The sequence below is a fragment of the Zingiber officinale genome, chromosome 5B (assembly GCF_018446385.1).
Source record: "Zingiber officinale cultivar Zhangliang chromosome 5B, Zo_v1.1, whole genome shotgun sequence".
Lineage (NCBI taxonomy): Eukaryota > Viridiplantae > Streptophyta > Magnoliopsida > Zingiberales > Zingiberaceae > Zingiber > Zingiber officinale.
Window position 1 is genome coordinate 82806161 of NC_055995.1, and position 18270 is coordinate 82824430.

Below are 18270 nucleotides of genomic sequence, written 5' to 3' on the forward strand. Positions count from 1 at the left end.
GTTAGTTTGCAAACCAAAAGGTAATTTGGTGGTGCATAAAACTGAAGATAACAAAAAGGAAAAAAAAAAAAAAAATGGTCTGCGTTCTTTATATATTTGTTGATGATTTAATAAGTTAAATGAGTTCCTCCCAAAATTTTTGATAAGTTAAATGAGTTTTTTATATATTTGTTGATGATTTAATATGATCTTTATTCGTGATTTATACTGATTGCTTCTTGTAAAAACGAATTCCTTAGTGTAAATTTATATTGCAACATGTCTCAAATAATGGTCTGCGTTCTTTAAAATCGAACGGAAACCTTTTTCTTGGACTGAAATTAGATTCAGTAACTTGAAAAAATCTTGACTCTAGTCAAAAGCTGACTGGTTCAACTGTGGTTTCCAAAGCACTGATAATGGTGAGGCCTGTAGGGGAAACTGGTATGTCTCCTCTTTCCAGTCCACTTATTCAGCACAGTGCCGATCAAACTTTTAAGGTCTCATTTTTTTTCTTCCTTCTTCCTCGTTTGTTGCCACCTCGTGGTCCACTCAGATGACACAGCAAAAAAGCAGCAATGAGTGCTCATACAGCATCTGGTATGCAATCACATGCCATGGCCCTCTTGTCTTCTCTTTCCCTGCACGCACTCAGAGATAGAAAGAAAGAGAGATTGAGATGGAAGAGGCAGAGAAAGAAAGAGTGGAATCAGACAAGAAGAAAGTGATGAAAATGGACACAAGGTTTTGGTGGATGCTGAGAAGTTAGGAGCAGCCTTACTGTTCCTAGAAAAGCTACTTGTTGCTTGCTCCCTGGTGCTTGTCCAACTGCTGATACCGCCGTCAGCAGCAGTGAAACGAGGGAAGAAAAGTGTTTTCTTTTCATTCCTTTTAATAAAAAAGATGCTGGTTTTTATGTTTTTCCTAATTTTTTTTCTCCCTTTTAGCACTTGCTTATTTGCTCAAATAAAGTCAGGACGGTGCCTCCAGTGCCATAGCTATCTGCAATTATTTGATTGGACTGGCGATGGTTGATGTGCTCAACATAGGCCACTCTTATTTTGGTTGCAAGTCCCATTCATCTTTTAAGCCATCCAATTGATGATAAGATGCAAGGAGAGAGGAAACAACACTGACAAATGGGACCTCAGTTGATGAGTGAATGATTGAGGTTTTTTATGCAAGTTTCTGTTGTCTAGGGTGGGTGGAGGAAAGAATCCAACTATCGTTATGCTAATTGGAGATGTCCATTGTTACTCTCTGTATGGAATATGCCTCCATTTTCGTTCATCTTTGACAATAACCAAAAACAGCAACTTCTATGTTGCATTTTATTGTCACTTTATTATAATTTGTATTCAATTTACCAAAATTGCTGCGTATTCAGTAATGCTTTTACTCTTAAGCTTGAGGATACATTAATTGTCTGTGAATATGATTAGTTAATGCATATTGCTGCACTGATGTCTTGATTTTCACATTGTCTGTGTTGTGTGCAGAGATGCTCATCTCTGGCCATGCTGTGCTTGGCCATAGTTTACCATTCTGAGGGACGGCCATGTTGTAAGGCGAAACAGAAGGAGGACAAAGAAAGGACCAGAGCGGAGGTACTATCACTTACTACTCGTTTGGCATTTCCCCCTTTCTATTTCCCCGACGCCTCTCTCTTCTTCCCAGCTGGACAAGAAGAGAGATTTTTTTTTTGATGCAGAGGGCCGTTATATTATAGTAAAATATTTATTTAGATCGTTTGAAGTGAACAATTTCACTTTTGCTCTAACAAAAAGAGGAATCTTTACCCCAGGTCATGGTAATCTTCCGTGATTTATTTTCTTCTAAAAAGTAATAGAACTGCACACTCAATATGACGATTTCATTTATTGTCATAGAAAAAGAGAGATCTTCATTTCTTACTTTTAAATATTATTTTTCCCTCTTTCCTTTTCCACCTTCATTAATGCACCCTTGAGTTAAGTGCTAGTTAAGATTAGGTTTGAAGTCCAAGTGAGAGTTATAGGAATTGAAAAGGAATGAAAGTGAAAGCTCCTAATTGCAGATGTTATTTTTCGCACTCATTTTAATCAGTTATCAATCAGTTTTCTCAGGTACACATCGGGACAAAGACTATATTCATTGCATTATAATTCAAGAGTTTCCCGTAATGCTTATCCAAAACTAGGGCTCATGGTCATCAATTGTAGGAGATATGAAGTAAAGACAGTCTTTTCGGAAGTATACTAAGATAAAATGTTTGAGCACAGTACATTGAATGGCTTCTTCATACATAACTGCTACTGTTGAAGCAGTAAACATGGCACAGTGAGACAGAATTGACACAGGTAAGAATATAACAGGCAGTAACACAGAATTGACTGTGACGGCATGACTGCGCCCAGTGGTCAAAAGTAGTTTTAGATTGCAAGAGCTAGATCAAACAAGCTGAACTATGCAGTAGGAGATTAGTTTCCTTAAATAACAAGGTAGAACAGCTTCACTAGTCTTTGCTGTGCTCTACAGCAACTCACTCCACTCTTCCATTAGATACATGGCCACTATGTCATTCACTCATTCAATGTTGACTGTCTTCTCCTAATTGTTTGCTCCTTTGACAGCAGAGGCAACAAACTATGCTTTCATTCAGCTTGGCCTAATGGACTGGTACTCGTTCTTCTGTTGCCAAGTGAAAGGCAATGCTGGTATTTGTGGTGGGAATCCTGATGATGCTGCAGAATTGGTGGCCGAGAACAAGTGAGTCGATGGTGCAGCCGCTGACGGCCAAGTTCCACTGTCGTTCCCCCAACCGAAATTCGTGCGCCGTTGATCACCACCTCCATTTGTGCTGCTCACATACTGCATCGTGCCAGAAACTGTATTCATCCACGAGGCTAAGCTCTAGTTGAAGCTAAGGAATGAGGACACCCACCTGATGAAATCTAGGGGCAGCGAATTGCGGAGGAATGATCATAAGCTGCGAGTACTTGCACATTTCGTCAGCACCGATGAGCATTGGAGAATGGAGGCTTCTGCTTTCGCTCTCAGGAAACTATGCAGTCCACGGGCATGGAAATTAGAGGCTATTTTAATTTTAGCAGAAGCAACAGGCGCAGTTTGAATGACAGGTGATGAACCTTTAATCTGGTGTTGCGACTCCATTCAGGCTCGAGGCCGAGTGAAACTCCTTGGTCCATCCCGATTGCGTCTTCATCCCTTTTGGATCTCGAGCTCCCCAAGCTCAAGCTGAGACTGTGCTGAACAGAAGCAGCTAACAAGTTTGGGATGCGTGCAAACTTTAGAACCCTGAGCAGATCAATAACGAGAGGGAACGACATCGTTATTGGAAACTCACTCTGGGGATTGAGCTCGTTCGAGTAGAAGCTTGGATCGAAGTTCGTCACCGCGTCCTTGCCACTGCACTTGATCGCGGCCTTGTCGTAAGCTCTAAAACAACAAAAATGAACCAGTGGCTTTAGGGCTTTGACGTTTGTGGAGGAAGTAAGATGCAGAACCTTCACTTACCTAGCAGCTTCAATTTCAGTGTCAAAGAGGCCAAGGTAAACATACCTGCTAACAAATGGATAGCCAAATCATTGCTAGATTACAATAGAGAAACAAGGCAACATGAAATAAAGCACATTGGAGGAAATACTATTACTTACTTCTTCGCCATGTATTGTCCAATTCGAGCTTCCCATCTCCCACATTTGTGCAGGGTAACGCCAATGTACTTGGAGTTGCCTCTCGGGAAAGCAGTGCTTTGTCGTCGAAGAAGATGAACAAACTCCTCCTTTGTGAGATTGCCCATCTGCAACCAAGTCATTCAGGCATTTGATGAACTGAGGAAAGTTAGAGCGAAAGGTGGAGGATATTTTCAATCGCGCACCTGTTTCAGATCTTCCTCGTAATCCTCCAAGTCGAAGTTTATATCTGCATCGACACCACGGAACTTGATTGCTGCTCGGTCGTATGCTCTGCGATGAAATTATTGTGTCAAATGCTGGAATGGAAACTGGAGTTATAGTTTGGGGGAGGAGATAGTCTTACCTTGCAGCAGCATGAGCAGTGTCGAAACCGCCTGTAGATGAAGATCCAAAAAGTTGTTGCTTTAGATTATCAGAATTCAGTATTTTTTTATTTGAACTTCCATTACTTACCCAAATAGATTTGTTTTCCACAGTCCCTGCAGAGTAAAATGGAGAAACAGAGATGAATGAAGAAGCTCACAAGACCAGGAAAAAGATCCAATTTTTATGGTTTGGGAGAAAGAAAGCTGACCATATGTGGGATTCCCACCGGCCGGTCCGCCGGTAGAAGGTGACGCCGCGGTACTGGGAGCTCCTCGACCGTGGCCCGCGGCGGCTCTTCTTCACTGGCTGCGGCACTTCCGTCGGCTGTCCGACCACCACCCGCTCCGTCGAGTGGCAAAACCTCAGAGCGCCGGCCCATTGAGCGCCAGGGGGCGGCGGCGTAGGCAGAGTACGGCCGCCGCCGCCCCCATCGCCGCCGACCGAAGGAAAGAACTGCCGAGTGACGACGGCCGGAGGTTCGCTCTCCTCGCCGCAGTGGGAGATGGGAAACCCGAAGATCTTACCGGCGCAGCAACACGCCTCGCCCTCGTCCCCGACAGATCCTCCGGCGTTGGACTCATTGATCTCGACGTCGGCGGAGACGTCCCTGGCCGGATTGCTCTTATCCTCCTCTCCGCCGGGAGACGACGCCTCCACCAGGTCGCCATCGTCATCCTCCTCCAACGAGGCAACACTATTAAGATCCCAAGACCCTTTCATCCACCTAAAAATCCCTCCTTTATCTCCTTTCCACCCTCAAACTCCAATCTTTCTTCTCAAAACAATCGATTTAAAGGCGGCGTCAGTAGCAGCAGCCGCTTTACCAAACTTGTGCCACTCAAAGCAAAGCAGCAGGAAGAAAGGAACACACACCATGCATACATCAAAAAAGGATTCGTCTTTCACCAAAGTGTAAGTTAAAAGTTAAAATGGAAAAGGAGTTTTCCTTTGAGGAGGCAGCCATGGTGGTCTCCTCCACTTGGACCTCTACTTATCACACGTTCCTACTTGATCCAATCCAATTCATCCACTCAATGCCATTTTTATCCTGCAGGTCGAACTGTAGAACAAGGGAAAAGACAGAAACCCTCGCTGTGCCATCTGCATCAGTATCACAACGCTTACTCATGTTATTTACTGTCGAAAACACAGACACAGTACAGAGCCCCTCTCTGACGTGCCGATATGATTAGTGACTTACTGAAATTTGGAAATTAAGTAAATAATGTTATAGGTGATGAAGGTGAGATTGACTTAAAAGCTATACGTGGAGATGGCGCTGACGGTATGCAAGAGGAGGGCGTCCGAGTAGCAACCTGTCCATTCTTGAACAAGTGGAAGTCGAATGGCCAAGAAGCATCTGAAGAAGCTTTTTATAATATTCATCAAAAGTGTCCAGCTAGTGATCTGGTGCCAGTTTGTGGTCCTCTGCATGACTCAGTTTAGGAATCAGCAACATGCCTCAACTTGGACCAACTTGTCACCTAACCTACTCAACCCACTGGATTTCTACTATTTCCTTGGAACAGACAAATAGATCCTATAGAGGAGGAACTCCTTGTAGAATTCTCCTAGCTGATTACGAAGAGGCTCGAGAGTATTGTTCTTTGTACATGTCGATGTATATCCCCAGATACAATGAGTAACCTAACAGCCGCGCGTTTGCAGCTTTGAATCATCACTGGGAGCAGCATGGCAAACAACTGCAAATGCAAGTAATAAATGGCTGTAAAACCTACACAGAAAATTGAATAGCATGTCAGCTGTTGATAATTAATTGCATGACCAACATATGACATTGCCATAACTGGGAGAAAACTGACATATCTGCTTGGAGTGAACTGTACTCTTCACTGTCACTTGGCCCTGCACTCTTCAATGCAAAGACAAGAGTTGATGAACAGAGAGAAGAAAGTAAGGCTTCAAGTTCGTGCAGTAAGGATTGACTTAGTGTATATATCACACAGAGGTATTAGATGACTTATACCCTTTTCTCCGACATGGGAAAACAGACCAAGAGCCACATGATGGATGCATGTAATGCAGTGGTTGTCACAGAGAAAAACTGCACCAGAAGTTTACTGTTTTACCTGCATTGCTTATTGACTGACTATATTGCTATTTGACTGCAGCCGAACAACACAAATCTGAAACTTCAATTCACTTTGAGCTTTCACTAACATGCCTTGGAAGATTGAATTTATTACTGTGTTGCTATTTGATCTGTCGTTTTCTCTGAACACTGCGTGCCTCTGGTCTTACCACTATTTACCAAATCGAGCACTCTGTTCAGGAATAGAGCGGGCATAAGTTGATTTGCAAGTTATATTGCGCCCTGATTCGGCCAGAAAACTTGAGTTGCTTGTCATTACAGATGAACTAGTGAAGTCAGCTTATGATCGGATTTGTCATCAAAATTAACATTTTTGGACACAGGAAAGCCTTGCATGTTCTGCTAGATACTTGTCAAAATTATCAAATTTCAAAAGCCTGATTTAGCTCTTGGAGGGGTTTTGAAGGAAGATAATATTGCTGGGAAAAACTCATTTTATTATATTAGGAGGTTTTGAAAAAATACATAACGCTTAAAGAACAACTTCTGGATTTCATTGAATGTTTGTATCAGCATAGCTTATGTAAGCTCCAGAATTTCTGAATCAATAATGCAATGCATTGAAATAACTGGTCACTGGAGAGGAAAGGCATGGTGGAGGTATCTTTTCAACAATGTTTTCTGAATCTGTCTTTTGGGTCAGTGAAGGCATGAAAACTGAGACTCCAGTGATTATTCAAGATGTGTTTGACTAAGAATGGAAGAAACACTGATGCAGGTTCAGAAAATGGTCTATATAATCTCCAACAATGTCAGGTCCTAAAAACTGAAATGGTACCAGCACCAGACAACGTCTAATTATCAATCTATAATGGAGCCAATGGTAAAAGTATAGATAAAATATTTGAGATGTTACAGTAGGTAAACACAATATTCATGTTTCTGTCATCCATCTTGAGGTTGTCTTTGCGGTCACTGAGCATCTAAATTTATGCATATCCCCTACTGTAGTTCACTGCAGTATGATTAAATGTATTCTGTGTTATGTTTAGGGTTCTTTGACTTTCATTGAATCACAGATCTAAATTTCTTTCGCATGCTCCTCTTGTAGCTCCTTCAACTATTATTCAATGCATTTCTTGCTATCTTAAAATTGTGCTTACTCCCAGCAACTTGAGAGATAAGAGGAAAGGACATAAAATTTTGAAGCACTTTCCTTCTAATCTAATGAGACTCTTTCATCTTTATCAAACAATAACTTGTCGACATAATAAGAAAACTATTTCTGCAGACTGATTCCAATCGTTGTGCTTCAAATTTAACTCCTATGATCTCCTAAGCTGAATTTGTGAGATAATACTAGCAAATAGTTCCAACAACCAAGAAAGTCGAATAATATTGCATGTAGTTTCAAAGTAACATTACTAGTACTTACTGCAATGTACATGCATTAGTGCCTACAGTTACTATATGCTAGTTAAACACATCATTTTATGCTACAATATACATATGTATATGCAGGTTCTCATAAAGGAACTCCAATATTTACTTGCTAGAAACTTCAACTTGTGAATGATAAATACATGGGAGGTAAAATTTTCCTACCCTTTGCAAACAAAGCTGAAGTATGATACACCACTGACAGTCTTGCTGTTCATTTTCCTGTCTTTAGAACAAAATATTTTTTGTATTCATAGAATCCTTACCACTTACAAATTAAATCATGTGAAGTTACCTTGATTCAAGTACCAAGTTCTCATGACTCTGTGATGCCTTTGAGATGTGCTACCTTATGTTGAAGGCTTTTTACATTATTTTCTGACTGAAGTGCAGAAAAGTTTCAGTACTCAGTAGCTTGCTTTCAGGGTGCAAACTATTCCGCAAAGCTGATCATGAAATACTTCCATTAGTTGGGTACTCCACTAGATGTTTTAAAGCCTGTAAACTTTTGCTAATTACCTCTAGCAAATCGATGGATGCATTGTCATATTTTTAATTAATCAACTGCCATTGTCGTATAAGCTTCATTCACCTATCTGTTCACATCAGCAAGAAACCTTTCCTCAGTAGTCATCTGATGAATTCAATGTTTCCGAAATGTGTATGTCATTTAACCTACGATCATATATTAGCCTTGTGCAATACCAAGGGAGGTCCTAACTGCTAATACATAGGTAAGATTGCTCCATCATGACCTAGGATTCCAGGATGTTATGAAGAAGAGCAACCAACTTGTTGCTGTACAAGGATAAAGTTGTGTACACCAAGAGTGTATCTACTTGATGGAAAGAGAATCAAAGTAGAAGGAAAAGAAAACCAATTAGATTCCCTTGTCTACTTGGGTAGAAAAGAAAAGAAAAGAAGCAATTTGAAGTTCCTTTCCTTGCTTTGAATTCTACCCAAGAGTAAACTGAAGTTTGAGAGGAAAAGAGAATATTGGGGAAGGGAAGAAAAGAGATTCTTTCTTTTATTTACATGAAAATAATGTGTAAAAGAGAAAATCAGATAACACGACAGCATAAATCTTTTGATTTGATCATTCCCAAGATATGCAAGGTTAAACCAGTGTTTCCATTTCTCTTTTTTCTTTCCTCTTCTATCCACTTTTAGATGGAACCAAAAGTGAGAAAAGAAGCTCCTATTGCTACTTTTATTTTTCCCTTGATTCTTGTTCTTCTACTAAATCTATTGAAGTGGTCAAGGAAAATGGCAATTTCCCTCCTCCCTTCACTCTATCTGACCCTTCTTCTCAAGTAAACACCATGTATATAGGTCACTCATTGAGTTTACTTCACTTCTTTGGTCACTTAATGCTTATTCTTCATTCAGGATAAAGGGCCTTTAGGATTCACAAGTGGGGCATATCCTTCATCTTTCAGTTGCTTTGTTAGACCATCAAGAGCTAAATATATATCATCACATTGTTCATGGAGCTTATCAGCAGTTAGAAACCTGTGTACTTCCCTGCCACCTACCTCAACCCAACTGAAGCCTGGGCACTTGTTAACGCCGGCACCATTCATGGCTGCTCGAACCTCCGAGACATCACCCCACCTAGATGCATCGGCATATATGTTAGATAGCAACACCCAGTAACCAGAGTGCTGAGGGTCCAATTCAATCAGATGCTTAGCTGCGACTTCAGCTAGTTGAACATCCCCATGAATCCTACAGCAGCTAAGTAATGCACCCCAGATGTAGTCATCTGGCTCAACCGGCATGTCTTTTATGAACTGGTAGGCTTTCTTAAGCAGACCTGCTTTTCCTAAGCTATCTACAATGCAAGTATAGTGATCCACATCAGGTACAATCCCATGCTCACTGACCATTGTTTCAAAGTAATGCAAGCCCTCATCAATCAGTCCCGCGTGATTACAAGCTGACAAAAGTGCAATGTAGGTCACACGATTGGGCTTCCAACCTTCGTCTTTCATCCTATTGAAAAGTAAGATGGCTTCTTGAGGACGCGCACTGAAGCCATAACATGATATTATCGTATTCCATGAGATGACATCTTTGTGGTGCACCTCCTCAAAGACACTTTGAGCATCTTCTACACACCCACATTTCCCATAAGCATCCATGAGAGAATTCTGAACAATCGGACATGAGCTGCAGAACCCACTCTTAACCATACGTCCATGTAGTGCCATCCCCTGTCTGAGACATGAGGAATATGCACAGGCATTAAGGGCAGAACTGAATGAGTACTCATCAGGCTGGACGCCCTCTGTGACCATCTGTTGGAATAGCTTGAATGCACGATCTACATCATGAACCATCACATACATCGCAACCGTTGTATTCCAAGAGACGACATCCTTTGCTTTTATCATTCGAAAAATCTTCTCAGCCGCAAAGGTGTCTCCTCGCTTAGCATACATGGCTATCAGAGCATTGCTCACCGCTGTGCTCGATTCAATCCCACTTCTAAAAGCATGGGCATGGATCTCCAATCCAGATTTCCATGGCCGACCACATTCTGGAAGGATTAAGGTCAATGAAACTTGAGAAAGTGTTTGTGCTTCAAAGCCACATTGTAAGGCCATCTCCCGGAAAACATGGAATGCTTTGTCGATTTGCCCATAGGCTAGAAACCCTGAGATCATTGAATTCCATAGATAGCAAGTTTTCAACCTGACTTTCTCAAATAAGCAAGTAGCATATTCCATGCACCTGTGGAAGGCATATCCAGCTGCCATAGCTGACCACACCCGATCGGCACTGATTGGATCGTTATCAATCCTGTCGACGATATTCCTGTAAAAAAGTACATGTAACTCCTTGAGTCTGTCTAGAGATGGGATTGTGGGGATTAATGGGAGAAGGGTATTGAAGGTGGCTACATTGGGCTTGAATGAGCCTAAATAAAGCATAATGCTGAGAGACTCCAAGGCAAATTCGAGATCGCCATGTCGAACACAACCAGCAACAATAGAATTCCAGCTGACGATCCCAACTTCCACTCTAGACTCTACCATGGCGTCCAACATCTCCAAGCACCTGTCCAAGAATCCATTTTGGGCGCAAGCAGTCAACATGGCATTCCAAGTGACTTCATTTCTGTGCGGCATTCTATCGAACAACTGACACGCATCGCCAAAAGATGAATTCTTGACGTAGACATCCAAGAGGGCGCCGGCGCAGAAGACGTTGGAGGCTAAAAGACCAGTTTTTACTAGAGCTGCGTGGATCTGCTGGACGAGATCGAAGAGGCCGAGGAGGGCGCAGGACTTGAGGACGAAGGGGAAGGTGAACTCGTTGGGGAAGAATCCCGCGTCCAGCATCTCAAAGAAGAGGTCGAGGGCGAGGTCGGCGAGGGCAGAGGAGGCGTAGTCGCGGATGAGGTGGTTGTATTCCAGGAGGGAGCGAGCGCGGTGGGGGATAGCGTTCAGGAGGGTGGTGCTGGCGGCGCCGGCGCCGGCGCCGGCGCCGGCGCCGGCGCGACAATGGGCGGAGAGGCGGGGATCGGATGTGAGGCCGAAGCGAACGAAGCGGCCCTGGATCTGACGGAGGGAGAGCGTAGTTGGATGGCGGTCGAGGGCGGCGGCCAATGGCGCGGCGCCGGCGGTGAAAGAGAGCGCGGCGGCGTTCATCGCTTTTGCGTGAATTACCAATCTGACCCTGTTTACTTAAACGGATCTCTAAATATAAATCTAGCAATTATCTTCGTTGACAATTATCTAAAATGTAAATAATAATATTAAAATAATTAGTAACGGTCATTAAAATAATTTTTAAACTTAATAAAGTGTTGTTAGCATGACTTTTTAATCCATAATTAGTTTGCTTAGATTAGGTTGGCTTTTAATTATTAGGGCTAGGTTGAAAAATAATCAATCATGCATTAAACAATGATGGAGAATTATTAAAGTTGTTTATGATGATTACTAATTACCAACAACTTTTTCTTAATGAGTATTATTGCGTGCCAAGTCACACCATTAAGCATCATAATTGAAATTTTCACGCCTCATGGATTGACATAGTTGATCAATTTTTATTCTTATAATTCAAAGATAATTCAAAAGTTTGCTTTTTCCTCACTCATTTCAAAGGTAGATTATCTTTGTTGATAAAGAAAATTAATTGTACCAAATTTAAATTAAAATAATCTCACATTATAATAATTTTAGTCAAAATTGTTAAATACTTTTAATTAAGGTAAAAATAATTTTGATTAAATTTAAATAATTTTAGATAAAATTATTATAATGATATTTTTAGATGAAAATTAAGATAAAATATTATTTTAACACCCAACACTAGTAATAATGAAAAAAAAAAGTTTAATTAATTTTTGCCGACCATAAAGAACATGGTTAGTTCTCATCCTAATTATTCACGACAAATATATTATTAAAGGGCATTGGCACGTGATTTTTTTTAATATAATCCATGATTGTGAATAATTCTTCCTTGTACGAATTATTCATCTAATATTTTTAATGAAAGACATATATTTTTTACTAATTTTTCTTTTTAATCCAACCAATCTAATAAAATAATCAAACAAGTTATTATAATATTTTCAAAAAAAATGCCGTCAATTTTTATATTTTTATCTTAACGTTTATGATCCTCTTTAATATTAGAGAGGAATATTTTTGAGTAAATTTGTTTTTTTTTAAAGAATTAACTATTTTAACATTATTAAAATATTAAAACTTATTTTAAAATAAAGCGAAGCAAGCAGTGGCAGCTCTCACTGTCCAATTCCAAATTTTTCTACTCGCTTCGCCCCGTCGGTCACGGCTTGTTTGTCTCCCACTTAAAGGTATCGCCTTTGACGGGCAGATACTCCGGCGATGGCCGGAGATAATGTGGGATCGGACTAAATTGATAGTTGAAGAGATCGGAGGATGAAGCAGCTGCCGGAGGTGCAGCTCCCCAACCGCCGCACCTACAGCCCCGCCGCCGCCTTCCGCCCATCCACCGCCGACGAGGGCGCCGCCGCTGCTGTCGAGGGTTTCAAGCACCCCGCCATCCTCTTCTCCCCCGTCCTCCACCTCTTCTGCTGCCTCCTCTGCGCCGCCGCAGGCTTCCGCGTCTCCCGCCTCGTCGTCTTCCTCTCCCCCGCCCCTCCTTCATCTTCAACTCTGCCTCAACTCTTCGTCCCCACTGTCGTCCTCCCTCCCCCTCCCGCGGTCGCCGCAACAAGTCGCGTTGTCGCCGGCCGGCACGGCATCCGCGTGCGGCCCTGGCCGCACCCGGACCCCGTCGAGGTCGCCCGGGCCAATGAGATCCTCTCCAGAGTGCAGGAAGAGCAGCGCGTACAGTGCGGCGTCAAGGACCCCCGCCCCGTCCTCGTCGTTACTCCGACCTACGCCCGCACCTTCCAGGCGCTCCACCTCACCGCCCTCGCCCACTCGCTGATGCTCGTGAGGTTTCCCATCACGTGGATCGTTGTCGAGGCTGGCGGAGTGTCACACGAGACCGCCGCCCTACTGGCCCCCTCGCGCCTTCGCGTGATCCACCTCCCCTTCCATGAGAAGATGCCCGTGATTTGGGGTGACCGACACCGCTTCGAGGCCCGGATGCGCCTCCACGCCCTCAGGTCTGGGATTTATTCCTTGCTCCGATCAAAGATTTGATCTTTTTCGCCTCCATTGCTGACCTGTGTCCTCGGAAACAGAGTGATCAGAGAGCGGCGGTTGGAAGGGCTCGTGGTGTTCGCTGACGAGAGCAATGTCCACAGCACGGAGCTTTTCGAAGAAATCCAAAAAGTGGAGTGGATGGGTGCGATGTCTGTGGAAATCCTTTCACATTTACCGGCCACCGAGAATCAGGACTCACCGTCGCTGGTAGAAGGCCCGGCGTGCAATTCCTCCGGCCAACTGATCGGGTGGCACACCATTGTCGACAATGAGGTAGCTGAGGTGCCGGAGAGGCTGGAGTGGGCTGGGTTTGTGATCAACTCGAGATTGTTATGGAAGGAGGGGGATGGGAAGCCGGATTGGGTTCGGGACCTTGACGACATGGAAGGTGGCGGGACGGAGATGGTGAGCCCCTTCTATTTGTTGAAGGATGCATCATTGGTGCAGCCGCTTGGCAACTGTGGAAAGAAGGTTCTTTTATGGTGGATTAGGGCTGAAGCACACTATGACAGCAAGTTTCCTGCTGGGTCAGTTTCATGACTATGCTCAATGATCCTTAATTCAACATTGGACTTATTTGTCTATCAATTCCTAATGATTAAATCTAGGATTTATGCATGATGGTTTTCATCATAAGGATAATCTTGTTTTAACAGATAAATGCATCCAGATTTTGACTGATGATCAGCTTCTTTATAGCATTAAGAATCCATAATTGTTGCACAGCATCCCTTTAGCAATAGCTGCAAACAAAAACACAAGCTTGTCGGTCTTTTCTAGTTTGTTTGTCATAAAACAGTTACTATGCCTAAAAATCTGATGATTTTATAGCTACTTATAAGGGAAAATGGCTCCTCATATTCCCATAAAAAGACCATTTGATTTAGGTTCAAGAGGATGAACGACAACAATCAAAGAAAGATGGAGGGGAGAATAGTCAACAATCAATGAAAAATGGCTCCTCAGTAGGCGAAGCCGCCATCTTAAACCAAATATTATTAGTCAACTATCATGGTTGATTGCATCTCTTCGCTTCATTATATAGCTAACTTAAACAACTCTCTCTATGGATTAATGGGGCAACAGCTCATGCTACATCCACTTGCAATACCACAGAATTGTTCCTTCCTTTCTCTGTAATACAACATAAAATAAGGAAAAAAATTGCAAGTAATGTCAATACAGAGAAAAAAGTTACCATAAAAGTAAAATAGATTGTATTTTTTTTATTATTATGATTGCCATCTCCATTTCAACATTCTGAGGGTTGTAGTTGTGTTAATGTCTTCCCTAGATAACAATTCTATAAATTTGTGTATGTGATCCTAGACTTTCAGTGTTTGGGTTCGACCACATTGTTTTGATGAGATGGCAATGGACTTTAAATTAGGTGTTAATTGTGGTTTGGTAAATACATCAAGAGAGTAGGGACTTAAATAGTGCACATGGTATGAGGTGCTCGTTGTCTAGGAGCTGAGGCTTGGATCAAGGTGTCGTGGAAAACTCACTGGCTCAACGACTTGAAATGAATTATGAAGCTTTGGAGAATCTTGGAGAACTCTAAGGCATGAAGCATTGCATGGTTGTTATTGTGATTGGGGAGATTGTGGAAAACTTAATGGCTCAACTGCTTGGAACGAGTGATGGAGCTTTGAAGGAAAGCACTGAATGGTTGTTGTTGCAATTGCAAAGATCGTAGAAGACTCAAGAGTATGGAGCAAGGATCGGGTGGTAGATGCTCGATGGCTTGGTGGTCTAGATCGAGAGAGTTAGAGATCTAAAAGCATGAGAGTTACGAGAGATGATGGGTGGTAAGGTGGATCATCTTTGGTTTTTGCTTTTGGGCATCATGATTTTGATGATGTGTGATTGCTTAGATAGTGAATGAGCTACCTAGGAGCTGGTTATAAAGCTTTCAACCGGGGGACTATTGTCTCAAGACATAGTCTGTGAATAACTCAAGTGCTTATTCCATACTCTACAGAAGCTTATAGGCCAAGATTATCAAAAATAGATAAGTACTAAATGATAGTCCACCAATGAGTATTGGAAAAAGAAAAAGAGATATACAGAAGTTTTGCATACGCTCTTGGAGAATCTTCAGACTACTATTGGAATTTGATCTACAGACTTTGTGTCAATTGATAATTCACCTTATCCCATATTCTACATGGTGCTGGAGTATCAAACTGAGGGCTGGGTAGGGGTCAGCTAAAATAGAACAACATGAGATCATTCACAAAGCTGAAAAAGTGATTGACAAGAGGAAATGACAAAGGTCAACAAGCTAATTGAGGGATGTAAATTTTTTGGACATACCTCCTGTCTCCCTTCCAATTGGTGATCACTTATCCCACAAATTTAAGGCATTTGAGAATATTTTCTTAGCAACAACCAAATATTCTATCTAGGGTTACGTTATCGCTGAGCAGCTGCATTGCAAATGAAGGTGATGGTAAAAGGATTATGCTCTGGGAATTTTAGTGTATTGTGAACTGTTGAAGTCAACTATTTGAATTTTGCTGAGTTTGCATATGTTTTAAATTCTTAACAATGTTGTTGCCATTGTAGTTGAAGTCCTGGTAAAGAAAGATTATGCTTGGTGCCATTTCATCCAACAGTTTACTTCAAAGTAGTTTCTTGGATGATCATATTATTTTTCTGTATCAGTGAAACTTAACATCCATATCAGATTGAAGGCTTATGCTTCCATGCAGGTGGATGATAGGTCCTCCTTTAGAAGTTGTTGCCCCTGCAAAGCAAACTCCATGGCCTGGAACACCTCCTGCTCTTCCACTTCAACAGACACTGATCGACGAAGGCAGTGCCGAAAAACATGTTTCAAAAAAAGGAAGGTCGTCCTCCAGGTCTAAACGCAGCTCTCGCAACAAAAAGAAACAAATGCGCTTGGAAACAAGTTTCTGACCAGACAAGCATACTAATGCTGTAACTTCATTGCAAATAGCTTTATCACAAATCATTTGGCTTCAATTTGAAGTTCAGCATACAACTTATGGATGTGTTAGTTAATTTTAATATGTTGAATGTGCATTCTTGTATTATAAACTGAATCCTTAAATAAGACATGCCAGTGATTGATATACTAGAGCTTTCACAGAATGCTGCTAGGCATCTGAATTCTTTAATTTGCCAAAACATTCTCATGCCTTTGTCGTCTAACTGGAGCATCTTCCTGTACATTGATTTCTCAGTTGAAGTTTCTAGCTAAGAATGGAAATAAAGTATCAGGAAAAATTCTGTTTAACAAGATGGCATTCCTGAAGCAGGTGATGTTCATTTACTCAATGCTGCTGAAACTTTGCCTGTTTATTGTTACCCAAACTGTTTTGCCTTTCCTTGCAGGACTCGTATAAAGATCTGTTTGACCAAAACATTGAGAGAAAGAAGCATCAAGAGTAAGGAAGGTATGGGAAGCCGAGTAAGTGCAGTCACTTGTCCTTTGTCCAACAGATACAAATGTTCTTGGGAAATGATGACGACAGATACAAATGCAGTGCATGGTTTTCACAAGAATGGCAATCCACTGGTGCAAGTGTCTCACTGCAACAACTTAAAGCCACTCTTCTGCACCCATTCTGATGCATGCATAGGCTGAGCCCTCCATTCATCTTCCAAATAAAATCAAAACATCTTCCAAATAAAATCTTTTGATGTTTTGGTTGGTTGGCCTTGTGTGGAATCTGACACTGTTCTGTGGCATTGATGGATGAATTTTTGAAAGCTTTTTTATGAGTTAAGTGTAGATTCAGCTGTGTTCATGGTTTTTCTTGGGGTTGTGATAGTTTTAAGGGTGAGTGCAACTGATGAAGCAGAATTAGTGAGAAAGCTTCTTTCTTCACCCAACAATTTGTTCTTTCTGACCATCTAACTCTTGCACGCTTTTGAAAAAAAAAAATATTGATCATGGAATCAACTCATCTAAAAAAATATATTAAATTAGATAATACCGGACATGGGACAACCGATTCAATTTTACGAAAATTTTCTATCAATTGTCAAGATAAATTAATACTCTTTCACTGTAACATAGCTCTGGAGGCATCGAATCAACTCATTTATTCTGTAAAAGGTGAAATCAGTCACCTTAGTCGTCACCATGATTGTCTCATACAATTGAGAGAGAGTAAATTAGAAAATCAAAATTAGTCATCACATGTGAGCATAATTCCTCGGTTTTTTACTAAATTTGACTTTTGCTCAATTCTATAAATTTATCATATGATAATCAATTTGATTATCATAAATTCTAGAATCAACTCATCTAGTTTTTTAACAGACAAAAAATTAATTAGGTATTTCACGATGGAAGAATCATTTTTAATAAAGATTTTTTAAAAAAAACTTTAATGTTATAGCATTTAGTAAATATTTTTTCAGCATAAGATTTAATTATAAACTTACAACGCCTTTTATATGGAAAAATGTATTAGAAGTTTTTTTAGAAAAAAAAATTGCTCATCTTATTTTGCAGTAGTGTCCACTTCAATATAATTGATATCAGGCGTCCCATCAGTCGTTTGATGGGTCACTCGAATCTTTAACCTTTTATAATTCTTTTAAAAGAAAAAAAAATGAGAAAAATTAAAAGATCCTCCCTAAACCTTAAAATTAATCCACTGCTCTCAAATATACCTATCACACTCATTAAATCATAAACTAATCGATGATTAATTAGACGGTAAGATTTGGATATTTAATAAAAAAAAGACTACATTCAGTAGTTATGATTTTCGTAACTGCTATCTTTGTGATAATTTTATAATTGTACAATGTGATTATTGTTGAACAAAATAAATTTGTATGGTATCATATATATGAAATTATAATTGTTATAACGTGAATGTATCATATTCATAAAATTCACCTAATTCAAGAGTTAATATGTAATACTAAATAGTATACTTAAAAAAATAACTATGTTATTTTACAGGAGAGTTGATGGGATGAAATGTCTTTTGATAAATTTAAAATAATAATAATAAAAAAGAAATTAGTTTTGAGAATCTAAAGAAATGTAGAAAGAAATTAATTTTCTTTTCTTTTGTTTGTTTTTCTG

The 18270-nt window shown here is 40.7% G+C and overlaps 3 protein-coding genes and 2 long non-coding RNA genes across 7 annotated transcripts; 3 read left to right on the forward strand and 2 right to left on the reverse strand.

The window, feature by feature from the left end:
* The first annotated feature begins 314 nt into the window (after positions 1-314).
* LOC121984719 lies at positions 315-2221 on the forward strand. 2 transcript variants are annotated; one of them, XR_006112976.1, is made up of 3 exons: positions 315-423; positions 536-1586; positions 2076-2221. It is a non-coding gene; the product is annotated as an uncharacterized LOC121984719 (long non-coding RNA). The 2 variants fall into 2 exon arrangements; XR_006112977.1 differs by having other exon boundaries at positions 2085-2221.
* Positions 2222-2375: 154 nt separating this feature from the next.
* On the reverse strand, positions 2376-4763 carry LOC121984717 (AP2-like ethylene-responsive transcription factor TOE3). 2 transcript variants are annotated; one of them, XM_042537818.1, is made up of 10 exons: positions 4252-4763; positions 4131-4156; positions 4021-4051; positions 3860-3947; positions 3636-3781; positions 3496-3540; positions 3326-3417; positions 3108-3241; positions 2903-3022; positions 2376-2829 (listed from the first exon to the last, which is right to left on the reverse strand). In XM_042537818.1, the coding sequence occupies exons 1-10, from the start codon at positions 4761-4763 to the stop codon at positions 2617-2619; spliced, it is 1407 nt and encodes a 468-aa protein (XP_042393752.1). In that variant the 3' UTR covers positions 2376-2616. The 2 variants fall into 2 exon arrangements, with proteins under 2 accessions (XP_042393752.1, XP_042393751.1); XM_042537817.1 differs by having other exon boundaries at positions 3496-3543.
* Positions 3779-8287, forward strand: LOC121984718. Its single transcript, XR_006112975.1, has 3 exons — positions 3779-4072; positions 4154-4955; positions 5098-8287. It is a non-coding gene; the product is annotated as an uncharacterized LOC121984718 (long non-coding RNA).
* Positions 8288-8910: 623 nt separating this feature from the next.
* LOC121984716 (pentatricopeptide repeat-containing protein At4g16470-like) lies at positions 8911-11217 on the reverse strand. Its single transcript, XM_042537816.1, has one exon. The coding sequence runs from the start codon at positions 11190-11192 to the stop codon at positions 8922-8924; it is 2271 nt and encodes a 756-aa protein (XP_042393750.1). The 5' UTR covers positions 11193-11217; the 3' UTR covers positions 8911-8921.
* Positions 11218-12287: 1070 nt separating this feature from the next.
* LOC121984720 (probable beta-1,4-xylosyltransferase IRX14) lies at positions 12288-16299 on the forward strand. Its single transcript, XM_042537819.1, has 3 exons — positions 12288-13153; positions 13232-13720; positions 15911-16299. The coding sequence occupies exons 1-3, from the start codon at positions 12459-12461 to the stop codon at positions 16116-16118; spliced, it is 1392 nt and encodes a 463-aa protein (XP_042393753.1). The 5' UTR covers positions 12288-12458; the 3' UTR covers positions 16119-16299.
* Positions 16300-18270: the final 1971 nt, after the last annotated feature.